This window comes from Bacillus rossius, chromosome 16 (assembly GCF_032445375.1).
Source record: "Bacillus rossius redtenbacheri isolate Brsri chromosome 16, Brsri_v3, whole genome shotgun sequence".
NCBI classification, from domain to species: Eukaryota; Metazoa; Arthropoda; class Insecta; order Phasmatodea; family Bacillidae; genus Bacillus; species Bacillus rossius.
Genome location: NC_086343.1, coordinates 10,958,367 through 10,978,732, shown reverse-complemented (window position 1 = coordinate 10,978,732; position 20,366 = coordinate 10,958,367). Strand labels below are relative to the sequence as shown.

General features: G+C 39.9%; 1 protein-coding gene across 1 annotated transcript in view; it reads left to right on the top strand.

Annotated features, from left to right (window-relative positions):
* Positions 1-20,366, top strand: part of LOC134540306 (probable G-protein coupled receptor Mth-like 1) — a 146,619-nt gene that overhangs the window by 75,561 nt on the left and 50,692 nt on the right. Inside the window, exon 2 of the mRNA XM_063382966.1 lies at positions 3,944-4,022. Within this exon, the coding sequence (XP_063239036.1) occupies positions 3,944-4,022 (79 nt within the window). The remainder of the gene's footprint in view (positions 1-3,943; positions 4,023-20,366) is intronic.

The window sequence follows — 20,366 nt, the reverse complement described above, 5'->3', positions numbered from 1 at the left end:
TCTGCATTTCCTGGACGAGTGGTGTATAGTCTGTTGTCATGTAAAAAAGCCCGCGCGTTTTGCCACCGGCGCGCGCAACATTGTTGGCAACAAAAACCGCGGAAACTGCACCTGAAAAATGTTTTTTACAACATTTTGTGTTGGCAACAAATATTTTTATCTTCACATCCGGTGAGTGGTGGTAAACATCAAAGAATAATGTTGGGAACATTGTTGTACACGTGCAATTTTGGAATTGAGCCGAGAAATGTGTGTTTACTTTAGTGTGAAGATTGGCCAGATTGTGCCTTGCTTGCTTCTTTTTCTCCCTTTCTCCCAATGTTGTTAAGCATAAACTCAAAATCTTAACTATATATTCTTGTGAAATTGTTAAAACTACGTGTTAATCTTCTCATGTACACGCAATCCTCAGTCATCAAAATTTATACTCGTCCAGAATACTTTCAGCGACTCCAAAATCGACTTTGACGTCTACGTGAACACAGACTAAAAATGACTATTGCCGCTACCACAAGAATCGCGTACTCCTCAGAAAGCATCCTGAACTCAACTATGTTTAACGGCCTGTGTTGTCGACACTTGTCAATATTAGTACAATTTGTTGGCAAATAGTTCCCAACAAACTTGGCGCCTGTGTGAACGCCTAACTTGTCTCAGATTTGAAAGTTATCTAAAGTAGCACCAGTGCTACCACCTGCAAAGCAACACACGATCTTTGTTTACAAACACTGTTGACAGAACAACAGGTAGGTTACGTGATGCTGACTTTAGCCGTTGTTCCACTGCTCTTCCGAGACTCGGCGTAGTGTAAAAAGGCAAAAGTGAAGCCAAACACACGGGACTGTTGCCGGGCAAAGACCGGGCATTTCCTCTTTCCAGTATGGCGGTCTTATGATCCACTGAATGCTTTTCCTGTAGACATAAAACAAACTAAATCTTTTCAATATGGCGCAACGTGTACATTCACAGATGACCTACATTAAGATCATGAATCCTTGTTGATAAAATAGCTTTTCGAAGTCCTGGAAAAAAAAAATGGTGCTCTTGGTAAGAAAAAAATTAAAAAAAAAACGAAAAGAAAGTAACGGTATAAACACCAAAATCTGAATCCAAAACTAAGATGGCCCAACCAAAATGTCGGAAACCTCCATTTGACTGGGAATTCACCGGTCTTTCGCCTCTCTCTTTCTCTCTCTTTCTTTCTCTTTCTCTCTCTTTCTTTCTCTTTCTCTCTCTCTTTCTCTCTCTTTCTTTCTCTCTTTCTCTCTCTCTCTCTCTCTCCCCCCCCCCCCAAATTCTTGGCAGGGTCCGCCACCGATGACGTCTCGTCTTCCCTCCCCGGGCTGGCCCAGACTGCCCGTCGCCGGCGCTGTTTCGGACAGGCTACGTGCTCGTAGACATGGGCGTCCGGTTTTCAACGAGATGATTGGCAGGCTTCGCCCCCCCCCCCCTCCTTTACCATCGTGACACCGGGTCATGCGAGGTCTCGAACCTCGAATGCCGCCAGCTGTTCCGCCCTCGTCAAATCGGCACAATCAATCGCCTCCGCGATGGGAAGCCTTCTTTTCGCAGACGAGAGAGCCAAACATCCGATCGTGCATCTTCTGTTTTTTTTTTCCATTGTAACTAATGATAACTAATGGTCAATTAGGTTAGGCTAGCTGCATTATAAATACTTTAAAACACTGTGAACGGTTGATTTGGTTAGGATAGCTACATTAAAGATGCCTACTGTGAAATCATGTAAACAGTTTCCTAGCGCTGGATAGCTATATATTAAAAAGTATTTTGCTAAGCAACCATAAAATGATTTTACAGTATTTTTAATGTAGCTAACCAACCATCCACAATGTTTTAAAGTATTTATAATGTAGCTAACCTATCCTAATCGACCGTAAAATTTAATGCCACACCGGTTTTTACAATGAGATAGAACGGAGAAAACAAAAGCGAACATGAACTTCGGGGAACTTCGGGTGTGGCTCTCTCGTCTGTGAAATGGAGGCTTCCCCCTCCGCGATGGCCGAGTGCCAGATACGTCCGCAAGAATGCGATCGCCACACGCTGGGTTCGCTCTTCAGTTTTTTTTTTTTTTAAATATTTAACATCTTGGCTCTCGGTATAACATCGCACCATAACACAGCTGTGTGGGAAGCCGCTTCGCTTACGGCTACTAGTAATACAAGTTTTTTTTTTTTTCAATCCACAAGTTATTCTCTCCTTTTTTTTTAAGTTCCCTTGTGCCCCATTGCCATCCCGAATTTTTTTTCTGTAGCCTCCACTGAATCTAACTTACCTTTACTTTAACGAAGCAAGCAAAAAAAATCTGTAGCAACGCTAAAGCCGATTGTTGGGGGCGTGCACTCGAGGTCCATCAGTTAGTTGTAGGTTTCCCGGTTGGTAGGATTTGGCACCTGACTACAATAGGAGTTTCCCCCCCCCCCCCCTTGCGAAACGCGTAACGAAACGGTCGTGCCGCTTGGTCGCGTAAAGTTGCACCGCTTTTGAGGTGAAAATTTCGAGAAAATAGCTTATAACTTCCGATTGAAAAATCTTCTAATGTTCACTGAGTTAGTCCCGTCCGCAATTTAATGAAAATGTACAGTTGTTTTATGTATGATCAAATTTCAGTTTTATTACTGTTGTATAGATTTGCAAAAAAAAAAAAATAATAATCTATGAAAATCTGAGCTTTTCGTCAGCGTAACTCATCTCGCGTTTTCCTGTCACTCAACGTAATTTTGGGGCGATTCAAATTATCTACCGTCCAGTCCCACATTTGAAAGAAACTTACAGCCATTTTAAGTCCCGCCTGATTGTGAAAATAATTATCACCCTTTAGTTTTTTCTCTCTCCCGCAGCTTTGACAATCAATCAGTCATTCTTCTACTACTACTTCTCTTTTGAAAGTAAGATTATACCAAAGCAAGGCAAAAACTAGGTCGTAGTTGTACGGACGTTAAAAGCATAATTGCAATCGAGACTATGTTCCATCGTATTTTGCTGATTTCCAACAAGTACGAATGTTTAACTTTTTTTATGTCTTGCAGTTTTAAATATTGAGTTTTAATTTTAAAAAACACGTGATTTTCGTTGTAGTAAGATGGTATGATGGTCAATAACGTAGTAGTGTCCATACAAATACAAAATGAACACCTGTATAAATTGTTTTGTATAAGACCTGAATTTTCCTGTAAGTTTGTGAAAATGTGTAGCTACGTAAGTGTTTCTGTTGTTGCCACATAGATTCTGTCATGTTCTGGAGTTCTTTGGATTTTAAAGATGAGCTTAGAACATTTTTAGATGTCTTTTGTTGGTTCTCTGTGTTTGGGGACCCAGTGGCTTGATTTCACCCGCCATGTTGTGTTGTTTCATTTTTATGGCATTATTTTTATGCAGGGCATTTTTAAACAGTTTTCCACCATACAAGCTGTGGAAACTAATCGCTTCACTAGTGACCACAATCCTGACACCCCACTGTTTGCAATAGCCACGTGTCCTATAGACAAATTTAACTTAAATAAATTACTCTGAAACTAACACGTGATTATAGCCTTGCTACAAAAGGGATGTCCCAAAAACTAAACGAGTTAAACACGAAAAATAACGTAAGCTAGGGTTGGCAGTTGCTAATTTAATAAATTTATATTTTAGTTATCAAACAGAATTTTTAAACGATATGAATTCTGGTGCCAAACCAATTCGGCAACGAAATGAGTCCATACCACAGGTCACTGAAATTGCGAGACCTGCGGTGTTTTGGTCTTTTTTTTTCTCGCTGGAATCAGGGTGTAGGCCTAATCCACATTATCAGCGCAATGCCGCTTGTTCATTGGCTTAAAATGTTCATACCAGTTTTGCAGCCTTGGTTGTTTATGTAAGGACGCAAAATTTTTTGCAGGTGGTGCCTCACGCCGATAATGTGGGTTCTGATTTGTTCCAGCGACTTCCACGCACTTCATGTTCCTGGCTGCGTTCTTCTGGCTCAACACCATGTGCTTCAACATCTGGTGGACGTTCAGGTATGATCAATTATTTATCTTTCTCGTGGCCTGTAGGCCACGATCCCTTGATTTTTCAGGGCATACTGAAACATTATGTTACCATAAATTATTTAGCAGGGAAGGAAAAAAACAGTATGAAATGTTTTTAAAAAAAGCTTTGATCTTTCACAATGTGATGATAATTCAATGATATTCAACTGTGATTTGCTAAAATATCGTAATTTAAAATTTTTTAAGGAGAATATATTCGGAATGAATCTGTAGCAAAAAAAAAGTTACACATGCACAGAATTTAATTTTAAGTAAATGAAAAATAATGGAATGAAACACTGAAAATTTAGGCTTTAAAGGCAATTCTGGATGCTAATGCGTGGTATGTTTCAAATTTCTTTCAAAAAATTTTATTTAATTTTTTTAAACCTTTAAAATTGTAAATGATATGAGGATATTAAAATGTTAGCTAACAATTTTTCTGAAAAAATAAATAAAAGAAGACCACATAAGTAGCCAGTAAAATCTGGTTTCAGTTTGATATTCCAAACGGAAAAAAAAGCATACCTTTGACAGCTAATTATGCAATACGTGTGCGATATATATGTATATAATTTTTTAATTTCATTTTGTGAAAAGTTCAGCCACTCAAAAAACGTCGGCAAGTTTAAACCACGTGTAACGTAAATATAAAAAAATTATGACCTGGAATGGGAACATAACACCCTTAAAATGTTTCGCTCTGTGTTCTCTGCGCACTCGGGCACAGAGCACCGAAGGAACTCGGCTGGTGTTGCTGACTGTTGACTGGTTTGGGATCCCAAGTGGCGCACAGATTGACTCAGGTGCTCGGTGTAATCCGATGAAGCCGTTGTTGGCTCTCGTTGTCTTGTTGGGCACGTGTGTGCTCCGGCGCTCGGAATGACCTCGTGAGATGCTCTTAAGAGGCACTTAAATAAATCCGCGGCGTGGTCCACTCCGGCTGCAGCCTCCTCCCTCCCAGAGCTGTCCAAACAGGTTGTGTGGAGACCCCGAGGAAGAGAGCCGGGCCTGGAGTGCCCAGGAAACACTCCTGATGGCTGGAGACGGTCGTCGATGTGCCATCGTCCTCGTCCCGTTAAGGCCCGTCTACACACAGCGGCGTAGCAAGCGGGTGGCAGGGATGGCCCCCCGCCAGGGGCGCCGGAGCAAAAGGGGGGGGGGGGGGCCGCCGCGGCGACGGTTTCGCGTTACTGGAACCCCCCCCCCCCTTCTTTTAATCCAAGAGGGGGCGCCATTTTCAATTCTGGCCAGTGGCGCCAGTCACCTTAGCTCAGGGTGTCCACAGTTAGTACTTTCGTACTAGATCTAGTACTTTTACAAGTTTTTTTTAGCGGTCTAGTACATTTACGCTCAGATCTAGTACTTTTTTTCTTTAATGTAATAATATTACAGTAACTCCAATATGTTTATTATTAAGCGTAATTATTTTAAAAAACTATGGAATGTATGTGTGTGTCGTGTGATATTTAAGTTAGAGCATTGCAATTTCATTAATAATTCCTAAATTGTTAAAAACCATAACAAATTATAATTTAGTAACTTTTTTTTTCAAATCTAGTACTTTTTTCTCGCCTAAGTTGGTACGAAATATTTTTTCCTTGTGGACACCCTGCCTTAGCTACGTCACTGGCTACACATCGCGACGTCGAATTGTCTGGGTTCTTATCGGCTACACTGTTCCTCTGGGTCCGAGGTACTCCCAGTACCTCCCAACAGTTAGTCATTTTGTAAACCGTTCCCTTAATACCTTTCCAGTTTTGTGACTGCGCACATTAATAAGCGTGATAAAACAAAATGATGTTCGGTTATTGAATATTCGATTTATCTTTTTCATGGTTTAAAAAAAAAATATGCTGTGATGAAACATAAATTAAAATACATAATTAAGGCGCCAATTTTCGTAATAAATGCTCGGTATTGTTTTGAGAAGCGTATTTCGTACATGCATACAACTATTTCATACATACGTTTAAAAGTATACCTAATGCAGGTAACCTAACCTAACCAACCGTTCATACAATTTTAAAGAATTTAAGATGTTAAAATAACTTAATTTATTATCGTCCACATTATTAATAAAGTATTGTTAATGTAGCTAACCTAACCTAATTATCCATTGCAACCCCATACCCCTGCCTTCCTTCCTTCAGGGGGTACAACACAAATACGTTAACTAACCTCCAAAACGTTGAACACATTTAAATTAAAAAAAGGGTGTGTAACAAAGTGTAGAGTTAATAGGGGGACAAATAATAACAGATAACAAAGGTAAGATCATTCGGAGTCAAACTGTTTTGACTTCTTACTGAATTTATTGACGTACCTACTTAGTCGTAGAGTAAAACCTTTACACGTGTGTGTACATGAATCTTAAACCTACAAAAATTAATACTAAACTAGCGAATAAATTATTTACAGTGTTTGTTAAGTTTATGGTTTGGATGTGCCACCAAATTTATCACTATACTTGTGTGTGCGATCGCGTCTCTGAACGAATCTTGAACGAAAAGAATGTGAAGTGTATGTTCATTAAAATGGCTCCAAAACTTAAATGATTTGTGCAGACAGGTCCGGAATGAAAACTGAAGCAACAGTTCGCAGTGAACAAATATATCAAAAAGTCCAAACTGATGTTCGCAGCTGTTCTGGTGGTGCAGGCCTAGTGTAGCGAGCCTGTCACTCCCCCACGCCCTCCTCCTGCCCACTGCAGACACGCAGGTGGCTACCGGAGGGATTACACTGCACGCGCCGAGCTCGCAGTCCGATGCGCGCGGCTAGGTTACCCTGGGCGCGCACTCCCGCGCACCGCTTGCCGTGGAACTGCCTCGTGTTGGAGGCGCGCGGAAACGCAACAGACGTCACGCTTTAACACTAGTTCCAAAACTAAAAATGAAGCAGTTTCGGGACTATGAAAAACTGGCAAAATAGTTACAATATAGTTTCCCGAAGGAAAGAAAAAAACGTGCCGCATCAAACAAAGTTAGTTCTATGCCTCGTCATTAGCAAACTGGAAAGACACACTTCTTCTACACAAAACTTAAAATTCAGGAAGCTGTTCCGTCACCACTGAGGCCAAAATACTGGGCGCATCTTATTTTGGCAGTTGAAGTGTTGCGGCCAGAGTCCAGGCGGTCTTGCAGTCTCTCTGCACTACTAGATGTGCCGGCCCACGGAGGCGTCGAGCGCCCCACTCTCCCACGTGTTCACACCCTCAGGCGTCACGAAGCAGACTCACCTGCGGCACTCGGGCGCCGCGCATGCGCAGAGCGCGCCACTCGCGCATAAAAAAAAACACCGTAATTCTGGTACGAGTCTCCCAGCACAGGGTGTCACACCCACGCACACACTTCTCGTACACTTTCGGTGCACAGTTCCTGCGTTGGTGTCACCCCTAATAATTATAAAAATATATCACATATTTCCGTTAACAATGACAATAATTTTTAAAAGTAAATAAGCACAGTCCAATAATGATAAGCAAAAAAAAGTAAATTACTAAAAATACAATTTGCCAAAACTAGATTGCGGAGAAATGAAGATTAAGGTGTAGAGTGCAAGGCCATTGCGCACTTTCAAGAATCTGTCCCGGACGTTTCATATCCAAGCATTATCCTTAAAAAAAAAAACACGCGATTTAAGTTTAAAAACGAAATAACGGAAAGAGAACTAACTAACTATCTATCTGCTCTCAGCGTATTCTTGAATGCTTTTTTTTTTTTTTAACAAAGACATGACTCTTAATATCTTGAGTGGTTTTCAAATGGCGTGGCTTCTTCTGAAGCTCTGCACACACGTGTGTGGGTGTGGGCAGGGGCCTTAAAAGAGGCATGACAGACGCGACGCCTCGCCGACTGTTCCATCGGTGCGGCGAAGAAAGAGGCGATAAATAAAGCCGCTGGTGATTCAGGAAGTGCTGTCTTTCCCGGCGGCAGTGCTGTGTGGGTAGTTCTTCCTGGGTGGTTCGTCCTCTGGCGTAGGGGAGGGGGGGGGGGGTGACAGGGCCGCGTGGGCGAATCTCTGCAGAGTCAACGATCTTTTTTGTGGGATCTTTTCATTCCCTGACACCAGCTTGTCTCCTCCTTTTTGCAGCGTGCATTTTAATCCTTTCCACAAGATACACCCTTTTCTGTGGTAATAAACTTACGTTATAATTACAATATTGATGTAAAATTATTCTATAATATATAATAAAAAGTAAAATAAAAAATTGTTTATTTCCTAGCCATAAAGTATGATGTCTGTCCACCAGAATGTAGGTACAACCTTCACCCCACGAATTCAAAGTTTGATAAAACTCCATGTATCATTGAGACAGGAATTGTCCACTTTAAAGTGTACGAATAGACCGGATGGGTTTAATGGACAATTACTCCTACTTTTCCAATGCACGATTTCTGCAATTTAGGTTGACTTTAGTTGCGATGTGCTCTGTTGCCAGATATACGCCATAGAGCACAAAATATTTAGACACAACTTTATAATGTAGTGAAATTCTTATAAAAATAAATCTAAAACATATTTTGTAAATTAAAATTTTGAATGATTTGTTTTAAAAATACATTTACTTGTATTTTATTTAGAGCATCGTATGATGATATCCCATTTTTTACTTCTAAGGAGACGTAACTAAAAGACGCCATCTTGGTTTCAACCATATTTGTCAAAAAAAACCTTTTGATATCATTCAGTATTAGCAATCTTTCTGGTCATGTGTGAACATAGCACATAATTTAATGTAAAGCCTTGTTATTATAAGTGACCGACTGCTACAAATAGTTTCTCCAGTTAAATAATAATTGGTGTTTAGCTTTAAATTATTATTATTATTTTTTAAGGATGACTACAACTGGAATAATATTTTCATTACACTGTTTTATGGTCTTTGAAAAATCAAAAAAATCAAACTTAGCTGCGTAGTCATTTACAACTAATGAAAACAAGAAACAAAAACCATCGAAAAACACTTATTTTAGCGCTCTATATTTACTGCGCTCTGGTGACTATTTTAAGAAATCGGTATATTCCGATATCGGACATAGCAATTGTATACATAACAGTTTTCCTTGCGATAATGTGACGTCATTCGCATTAGGTTAAGGCCACGGTTTCGGACTGGTATCGGACTGTTGTATAGAGCGTCCCACTCTTAGATTGCAGTGGGGAAGTAAATTGGCGCTTTCTCTCTCTATCTAACACACGTCGAATGCCGTTAGCGCTGTCATTGTTCCTGCATGCGCTGTTGCCATATATCACGCGAATTAAAAATTGTATCGCTCCAGGCGGCAACGGTTTTGAAGTATTCCAAACTTTATCACATCAATAAAATTAACTTGCAGGTGTATTGAATTCAAATTTTATTTGTTAATAAATTCATATTTTATTTAGGACGCCACCGAATAAATCTAAAGACAAAAACTCATGTTTCAGTGTTACAATTTATTTTTAAATTTCTAAAAGACATACCTAACAATATGAAACATATAAAAAGTTAAAATAACTGCAAATATTTTGGTATTAAAGTTCTATGAGGGTCGAAAGCGTGAAAGATGTTCACACTGTAAGTGTGACCCTTACCCAGTCAATACAACCAAAGCAAATTCATAAGATGCGGTATAATTGTATAGAAATAAACCCTTCAAGTAGGTATTTTTTTTACTTATTTCTTTATTTATGGAAGAACTGGCGTTACTTTTTTATTATGTTAATTATTAAGTTACTTTAATGGTTTTCTATAGCGTGGTTTAATTCATTGTGTTAGATTGATATTTTACTTATTGTAATATGTAAAAAAAACATGAAAAAAAATTGGTTGTCTGTAAAGTTGGTTTACGGACGATAGTTGAACGTGACAACGTCATAACAAAACATTGATGAAATTATTGCACACTTTTATGAATAAAATCAAATCATTTTTACTGAATTATCACTATTTTGTATGGATACAAAAAAGGAGTGAAATGAAATCTACAATTTAATTGATAAATTTACTTTTATTTGCACTCATTAATTCAAATATGTTTATTACTTTAACGAAGAGATTATTTTAACTATAACTTTTATACATGTTTGCTATTTAACTTCCAATTTGCGTTATTCTGTTAAGGATAGGACGATGAAAGGAAAAGTAGGAAACGAATGGGAGTGTTTCAGACCTGCCAACTCTCACGATTTTGGTGTGAGGCTCACGATTTTAAGGTCCATCTCACGCCCTCACGCCAAAATAGTGTTTCCTCACGATTTTTCGGGGCCCCAAGATTTTGTTTGTAAAAGTTACAAAACAAGTTTTACGAAAGCTTACAGTAACGAGTTTCCATCAATACTGGAGTCACGTAAAGGAAGCAATTTTGCGTTTTGTAGCGTGTGCCGTGCTGATTTTTCTATCTCGCATAGTGGAAGAGGAGACATTGTGAAACATGTCACTACAAAAAAACACAACTAACACGTGAAGTGTATTGCTTCCAATAAAAAAATTAATTTTTCTGTGAACAGTGATAATAGTGTTACACGAGCAGAATGTTATTTTACATCTTTTTTAGTTGCGGCCCTGCATGATCACTACACGACAGCGCTAAATTATGTTCAACTAGATTAAATCTGCAACCTATAATTTGTTGAAATAAATTTTGAAGCAGAGACCATGTAACATATGTACAGGTATGTCACTTAAATTTAAAGATTCTCATTTGTTGTTTTTTATATCTAACCTGTATTTATGGGCCTGAAAATTTTTATCGAGGACCTCATGATTTTTTAAATTTGAATGTTGGCAGGTCTGGTGTTTCAAGTTTAATGTACCTCAAAAAAGTCAAATAGATGGTTGTTCCAATCGTGTGGAAGAGAGATAGATGCGGCGCAAGCGTACAATGTGCGTAACGGGACACAGCGTAACGGGACAATGTGCGCTACGGGCCACTTTTTCTTGCGTGCAGCCGGCGTTCATCGATTTATTAGACGTCACGTCAAAAATGAATGAAATAGTGAAATGGGACTCGGGGGTTTGAAAGCAGCGCAATGGACGGGTGGGTCTTCCACGAACAGGAGGAGGTCCGGCCGCGGATGGGTGAGTCAGCGACGCGGGCGGCGTGTCTGCGCATGCGCGGACTCGCGGGGTCGTCGACCCCTGTTTTTTTTCTTTTTTTTCGCGCGATAGGCGGCGGTCCGAGGTCCTGTCATTCGGCAGCGCGGCGTGTGGCCTCCACAGAACAAAGGAGGGAGATATAGAAGTGCGATTCTCAACACTTGAGACGGAGAAATAGAAGTGCGACTCTTTAACACTAGGAGACTGAAACCACGTTTTCGCGCGAAAATGTGACGCCATCTGTTGGGCGGGCCCCATAACTAGAGACCCGGAAAATTCGCGGGTTCATTTCGCGTTATGCTAAAAATTCAACTAATTATACCTTAGTGCTGCTTCTGTCATTGGTTCACTGTTAATCTGGAGGACTGAGGGCCAATTAGAGACCCTCACTCATAGAAGTAACGAATCACAGGCAACCCAGTCGAGACGACTCACAAGTCAACAGCCAATGAACAGTTGGCATTTGCCAGTGTGTGTAGAGGATGTTGGAGTCTATCCTGGAGGTCATTGAACCCGCGAATTTTCCGGGTATCTACCCATAACTATTAGCAAAATAAAAAAAACCTCTGGGTAGAGGTTCTAGTTTTTTTTTTAATTGGGGGTCACCCTGCCAAACAAGATGTCCTTTATTGGGTACCAATATACATCATGGAATGAGACACTTGACAATAATTGAAAGAAAAATAAAACCACTGGAATTACATTATTTACTTTATTTCTTGACTGGTTACAAACTCCTATCCAACTCATGAGCCCTCGGAAGTCAGGTATGCCTTGAGGGACCTCGGTTGACGCATTTGTTGTGGTTGGGTGGATGGGTGCTGTGGGGGCCAACCAGCAACGGTCGGTGACTGGATCCGGGTGGCGGGTATCAGGGTGGAGTTGGTGTGGTACCTACCTACCGTGGGGTGAGTTGGTCCCGCAGTGCTTTCCTTCGTCGGGAGTGCTGGTCCACCCTGTCATCCTCAGGCCACGGCAACGACATCTTCGTCTCGAGGAGGTGGTCTGTGGTGGGGAGTGACCGGGAGAGGTTCTGTGATGAGTCGGATGTTGGGGGGTAAGGGGGGGGGGGGGCTCAGACTTTTTGCTTAATCAGGCAATACCGCCGCAGGGTAAGCTGCAACTGTACCGTCATCATAGCCACTGTGGGCCTCGAGGTCCGAGTGCAAGATCCGGGCATCGAACCGCGGGCCCGCGTAGAGTTCCAGGCCGCGGATTGCCGCTCGCTACCTATGGTTGTGAACATACATATTATGTTTTAATGGTGATGTAGATAACGGATGCTTGGTGACCCTGAGGTGTTGCGCGAGTTGGGTGGTTTGAGCGGGGGTTGCAGTGAGGACTCGGAACCCGTGCTCTGTGCTGATCGGATGTTGGGATTGAGGCTGGTGGTGCATCATTTGGTGAGGGAAGTTGTTGGTGATCTTCCGGATGGTTTCGTGGATGTGTGGCAGTTTGGCCTGGTCGGGCAGGTTTGGTCGTAGTTGTGGTGTGGCACGGGGGAGTCCCAGGAGTAGGCTTTGAAGGGAAAGGGGGGGGGGGCTGACTTGCATCCCCATGTAATTGGAACCTTTCATACTTTTGGCGGCGGTTAGTGTAGCTGGGTATAAGTTGGAAAGGTACCTACCCTTTTCCGATTTCTTAAAATGTTTCGGTTTTAATGCAAATATGCACTGGAAAGTTATCCCCTCGGAAAGGATTTTGCTCTTTCATAGTGCAATCAAAGTCGTAACTTAAGAATTAAGAAAGTTTTTTTTTTTTACTTTTCATTTGAAGTAGTTTTGAATCATGTAGTAAGTAACGATTCATTGGGTAAGATCATAAGCAATATTAAAAAAAAAATACTTGAAAATATTGTGGACGGTTGTTCGGGTTAGTATAGCTACATCATGTGATAACTTTCCAGTGCATATTTGCTTTAAAACCGAAACACTTTAAGAAATCGGAAAGGGTACTTTTCCAGTTTCTACCCAGCTACACTACCGCCACCAAAAGTATGAAAGGTATAACCTTTCCGAGGGGATACAATTCTATCGTCCCGGCGTGTGTCTAGGAAGAAAGTGCGTGTGAATGGGTCGGAGGTTGTAAAGGGAGGAGTGCGCCCAGGCAGGGCAGGCATATATGTAAGGTGTGAGATGACATGGGAGCGGTAGTGCAAAAATTTATGTTAGTAATGTTAATTTATTTACTTGAAGACCAGTTACTTGGTAAAAGTGATCTCAACTGCGCGAATAACACTTAAGGCCGTTTTGTAACTAAAAAAAAAAAACCTAATGTTAACGTAGAAATGAGTATGCGATGCAAACGTTTCTGGTTTGCCACACCACAAAATATGTAGCAACTAAAATGGAGTGAATTAATTTTTCACTGGTTTGTTTGCCTGACGTACGCATTACTTCTCACAATCATTGTAGCTATGTTAGGAATGTATTATGAAAGCCACCATCTAGCGGACGGGCTCAGAACTGCTTAAAAAAAAAAAAAAAAAAAAACTAGGTCTCATGTTTCGGCAGGTACAGTTTTTCCTTTGGAGTGGACCTGCAGTACTACCAACTGACCCGAGTACTAGGACTGTGCTTGGGAATTTTCGCTGATTTATTAACTCCAACTGCGGTATTACGGATGGTACATCGTGTGTGTCTGTCAGCATTTTAGTACGACAAATCTCGTGCAAATTATAGCTGGATGTGTGTTGGGCTGCTTGTATGATGCAACGATTTTAGTATAACCCAAGTTGGTAACACCCAGTTTAAGCTTAACTGTTTGCTAGAAATAATATTTACCTTCGAAAATAAACTTTCATGTATTTTTTTTTGTTATGATTTCGGGGGGAGGGGGAAGGGGAGATACACCACAAATTTACCCCCCCCCCCCCTCCTTCCTTGTGTACACCCATGATTACACCGGCGGGTGAGGGGGGAGCTAAAGGGAAGAAAAGAGCAGAACGCATTTCGCTGTTCCTGAGTGCGCACGAGAATCTCGGCCAAGAACCAGTTTTTCCAATAGACTTCTTTCCTTTCCTCTCTCCCCCACCCCCTTCACACTTCCACAACTTTTTGCAACAACATCCTTGGACTGCATTCGCGTCGCTGTGCCGCGCGGCCTGTCTCTTAGAAGGGGGAATATTTCCGGTCACGTTTGAAGGCGCCGTGGAGAGAACACGTGAGGGAGTCTTTCACTCCTCGCCAGTGATGTGTGACATCTAACCTCGGTTAACTCAAGTGTTCTCATGCAAGGGCGCAACAACAGGGGGGGGGGGGCAAACGGGGGCAAAGAAAGTGCTGTGTAATCAATTTTTAGATAATAAAACTGCTTAAATAGCACCATTTTCCACCTTGAAATACAAATTTTCCCGGGGGAGGGCCCCCGGACCCCTCGCTTCAATAGGGGGGATCGATGATTCTTTATATAAAGGTATATTGCCCCCCTCCCCTTTTGGAAATTTAGTTTTTGCGCCCCTGTTCTCATGTATCTAATACAGATAATACGAAACTCGAAACACGAATTTTAACGCAGAATTCTTCTTTTAAAATAAAATACCTTGAATATACAAAAATTGTGTTTTCAACGAAATTTCTGGACGCGAATCACACGTAGTTTCCGCACACGCCGCTAGAATTCGCTGCCGGAGCAGCTGAGTCGATTATCGAATCATTCGATTAGCATACCGAAATGTTTAAACTATATAATGAATCTGCTCCGATAAAAGCGAAAAGACTTGAAAAAAAAATATTACCAAACACTCCTGACCTGTTTTTCGACAAAAAATTTTATTAAAATACCGCTCGTTTTGTTAAGATTCATTAAACAATTATTACTATAATGTTTACCTCTTGTCTTTGTGAACTTTTGATTCGCGCCAACTGCCACAAATGGCAGCACGTGGTTACGTAATTCCGTTCTATGCTACTTCCTTTCCATTCACGAAATTACTCGTACCAAATGCCGTATACCGAGAGCTAAGATGTCCCACATTAAAAAAAGAAACAGTCAAATTACACGTGAGAGTAATATGAGTAGACGTCTTCCAAATCAAGTTTTCCAAACTGATGAGATTCCTTGTTGGTTACTTTATTGTCCCAATAGTAAATGTGTTTTTGGTTCTTTTGTAACTTGTCTCAATTCCTTTTCCCAGAAGTAGTATCAGTGTTGTACGTATCCTTCTGCCGCTGTCGTCCTGTTAACATTGTTTGTTGACAACGTAACGTCACGTGATCGTCCGTTTGTTGTGTAAACAAACACGATATGTTTATTTGTAAGTTGCGGTTGGGGAAACGGGCACCACTTGTCAAATTTTGTTTCATCCCCATTGATGTCGATCAGACATTTGACTCCCAATTCAATTATTCGCTGGATTGTTTCGAATAAGATAAGTATGCTTGGGGGGGGGGGGGGAATTGCTGTTTAGGTTGTCAGACGCTTGAAGAGGGGGCAGTGGTATAGATTGCTGGGATATGCGCTTACGGAACATAACCTCAATGATCTTCTGGTAGCTAGTTCGGCTCGGGACTGTAATTTACGATCTGACCGCTACCATTACGTTTGGAAGGCACGCTGCCCTGACGCGCGCCGAACAAACACATCAATCAACGTGCCGTAAATCAGACTTCTTTATATAGTCTCCATTCGCGCCAAAACGAAAAAAAAAATATTAATAAAACGTTTTAAGGCCGGGCTACATTCGCCACAGAACACACGCACGGTTTTTCCGAACGTCGCAACTGTTGTCTCAGAAAGCCTACCGTTTTAGTTGTGGTGTCCACATATTATCTGTATCATCGTTGGGTTCGTCTTCTTGTTGCCGTTTGGTCCAAGGTGGTTTTTTTTAAATGTTATGTACTGTTCTTGTTATTACTGTCTCGTACGTTTAGCCCAGTGTGCCCGTCTGTTATGTAATATTCAGGGGTGCCCACAAGGGGGGGTAACGACGCAGACTGCGTCATTAAAATTTCAGGGGGGGGGGGTGGTTTAAAGACGAGAAAAATGTATAAATGTATATATTATTTACATAATTATAGCTTCTAATGTGAAAATACGTTTCTGGTGCTTTGATAATTGAAAGGGATCTTGTAAACCAAATTGGCAACCCCGCACTTTCCTCAACAAAAGCATTTTGGCATCTGTTGGTTCAGGATGGAAATATTACCTGATATGACCAAAATTATTATTAGAAAATCAGTTTTAATTAATGCAAAATGTGATAAAATATAATACTAAAAAAGTATAATATTATAAAATAATTGAGTAATCATTGAGAAAATGGCATAAAAAATTTCGCGGGGGGGGGGGGGAAATTAGGTTAGGGAGGGGGGTGAGTCATAGTGTTTGAGGGGGGTGGGCACCTCTGTAATATTGTTTCCACGGGATTACCTGTGCCGCTTATCTTTTTAATTTTTTAACTAAATTGATTTTAGCTGTTTTTTTTGCATGTTTGCATGTATATCGTTCTCGTAATTTTCATATATTTTGTACGTTATTGAGGTTTCTTATGGAATACAGTGTAAAACAGCAATGGCATATGTCCAAAATAACATTTTGAATCAAGAATATTTTTCCTCTTGGGTACATCACTACTTCACTGTTGGATCAGACTGTTTGAATACATCTTTCATATTTCATATCGCATAGAAGGCACACAAGAGTCTCTGAAATAAAGAAAATATTTCTAAGAAAAAAAAGTCTGTCCAGGAGAGATTCATGAGTTAGACAGCCTAAGCAGCATATTGGCAGTACAAATAACGGCAACTCTACGCGCAATGTTTTTTTTAGAAACCCTGAGAAAGCTGCAGAAATAACTGGAGTGAATCTGAACTTTATTCAAACATTTAGGAATCATACTGGAATGCATAAATTGTGGACAAAAATTAATTTAGATAAATTTGAAGAAAAAAAAAATCACCAAAGAGTTTATAGATATAAATCTGTCTACAAAACAACAGTGGATATTCAATTCCTTAAAGCCAACATAAAATATTTCATTTCATGGAAGAGAGATTATTGGTACATTTTATATTGCCCATTGGACAATATTCAGAAGCACAAGAAGCGGTATAGAGAAGGAAGACTTCCAGAATACACAACACATGCAGGCCTGGTGAACAGACTACTCTTTAAATCAGATCCATAGATTATTGTAAACCACCCGGGGAATCAATCTAGGGGGGGGGGGGAACCTGGGGATCATTTGAGGGTAACCACCCTGGGAGTCATTGTCGGGAAACCACCTGGGGAGGCAGTTTCGGGAAATTACCCTGGGAGTCAATTTTGGGAAACCTCCGTGTCCAATTCTGGAAACCACATGGGGAGTCAATTTTGGGAACCCATCCGGTGGTCAATTTCGGGAAACCACCCGGTGGTCAATTTCGGGAAACCACCCGGTTGTCAATGCCGGGATACCACCCTGAGAAGCAATTTCGGGAATCACCCTGGGAGTCAATCGGGAAACCACTGTCAGAGTCAATTTCGAGTAACCACCCTGGGAGTCAATTCTGGGTACCATCCGGGGAGAGAATTTCGGTATCAACCCCAGGGAAAAAATTCATGAATCCACACGAGGGGAGGGGGAGGAGGAGTGAATTTCGGAAAACCACCCGGGAGACGACAATGTCGAGAAACCACACTGGGAGGCAATCACAGATGTCTGCATCGGAAATTAAACCCGGATCCACACGAGTGAAAGTCAAATGTTTTCATTATTACGATTTCATCATACAGTTGGGAAGTTTCTTGATTACTAAGAGGCAGGTAACATACCCTACAAACCTAGGATATAAAAAAAAATTTCTCCATTCTCCACAGACGTATCTATTATTTAATATGGCTCGACGTACCACAGGTTCTATCTTTGGGACCTTCGTTTAGTTCAACATTCATGGCCTAGTGTGAGAATTACGTTAACTAAATTAATAAGTGATTTCATTTCCTCTTGGAAAGGTATTTGAATTGCTTGTGCTAATATTCGGGATATATATTTCAATATATAGGAATTAACGACAAATAATTTACGAGATCCAAGTTAGTAGTACATATTTCTTCGCACGGAATTCGCAAATCGAATCCTGAAAACCCTAGCATGATATCGGATCTTAAGTAAAGATACGATATTCTTTAGGAAGGAAAATTCAGAAATTCTAACGCTAACATCACAGGAACTGAAAAGTTGTGCTCTGGGAATATTAGTGTAGCATTTCAGGGAACCTTTTGGACACACGTTGTTTTTTGTCGTAAACATGTAAATATACTTTTTTTTTAAATTTTAATGATTTAATTTTTAATTGATCTAATGTAATTTATAGTTTTTTGCTAATATATTTTTTAATTCTGGCACACACACATATGTGTGTTTGTATGCGTGTATATATATATATATATATATATATATATATATATATATATATATATATATATATAAGAATTTGAGATACTTTTTAAGAATCGGATTCTAGATTTGAAGTTGAGAAAAAAGTTGATTTGGCACATTAGGTGTTTTCAAATTACGCACTAAATGTTTAATGCATAGACGACTTGGGTGTGCTTTTGTGAACTTTTTTGTTTTGTTTTGTTGTTTGGTTTTTTTTTTTCCGTCGGTGGTGCCCGCCGTGGGGAATAGATAATTAATATGTCAACTTATTCTCTCTCTCTCTCTCTCTCTCTTTCTCTCTCTCTTTCTCTTTATTTCTCAACGCATCGTTCCCACGTCAAGCGAGCGGCGGCGTGACAATCGGGATTTGCCGGAGAAAGTGAAATACGTGGCCGGAATGGGGCGGGAGAGTGAAAGTGCTCAAGGGAGTATAGTAATCCCCGAAGGAAAAGTTTCTTGTTTGGGAATCCGCCGGGAGAGGAAGATTACAGAATCTTTCCCCGAGACCCTGTCCCGGTCCTGATGGATGGCCGACGGAGTTTCCCCGCCGCCTCGGAAGACATCTCGCGGCGTCGAGTCTTTCCTTCTGAAGGTATAATATACTTCTTTCTGGCGCGTTATGAAAAGAAAACGAGAGTGGGTCTTTACGTTTTGCGCGCACCAGGCAACAAAATTTTCACAGGATTAAAAAAAAAAAAAAAAAAAAAACCCTACACTTAAAAAAAATTGGTTGTCTGTAAAGTTGGTTTACGGACGATAGTTGAACGTGACAACGTCATAACAAAACATTGATGAAATGATTGCATACTTTTATGAATAAAATTGAATCATTTTTTATTGAATTATCACTATTTTTTATGGATGAAAAGAAGGAGTGAAATGAAATCTACAATTTAATTTATAAATGCACTTTTATTTGCACTCATTAATTCAAATATGTTTATTACTTTAACGAAGAGATTATTTTAACTATAACTTTTATACATGTTTGCTATTTAACTTCTTCCAATATGTGTTATTCTGTTAAGGATAGGACGATGATAGGAAAAGTAGGAAACGAATGGCAGTGTTTCAAGTTTAATGTGCTTCGAAAAAGTCAAATCGATGGTTGTTCCAATCGAGTGGAAGAGAGATAGATGCGGCGCAAGCGTAAAATGAGCGTAACGGGACAAATCGTAACGGGAGTATGTGCGTAACGGGAGTATGTGCGTAACGGGACAATGAGTCATCCTTTTTCGTGCGTGCAGCCGGCGTTCATCGATTTATTAGACGTTGTCACGTCAAAAATTATATATATGAGTTTTTAAATCTTCTACGTTATTTTTTTAATTTTGAAAACTGATCCGTTCCATAAAAATCAGTTTTATTTAATGTGAATATTAGTGATATAAATTTTATTTATATACGTGAAGTTAGGTTCCCGTATGAATAATTTGTTTGTTATAAATTTTTACATTATTATTTAATGAATAATAAAATTAATAAATAGAATAAACTTCAGCACATATATATTTTTAATTTTCGTCATAAATTAAAATTTAGATTATTTTACTGAATCAAATAATTAATTTTATAAACATGTTTATATTAATATTGAATACTGAATATATATTTTAAAAAAATTAATTGGTTGAATTTATGCTTTACCAACATAATTTTTAATTCCACACCAGTCATTTTATTATTTTATTTCTGTCGATTATTTGAATGCAAACTAAAAGATAGTTTTTTTTATTACGCAAAGTAAGTATAACTTATAAAGCGTATTAAAATACGTGTCGTGGTAATACATAGTTTGTGATGCGATATGTTAAATGTTAACACATCACTGGCCGAGTATACTGAAGACTCGCCAACTTTTTTTTTTGTTCGCTGAGTGGACAGGGAAGCC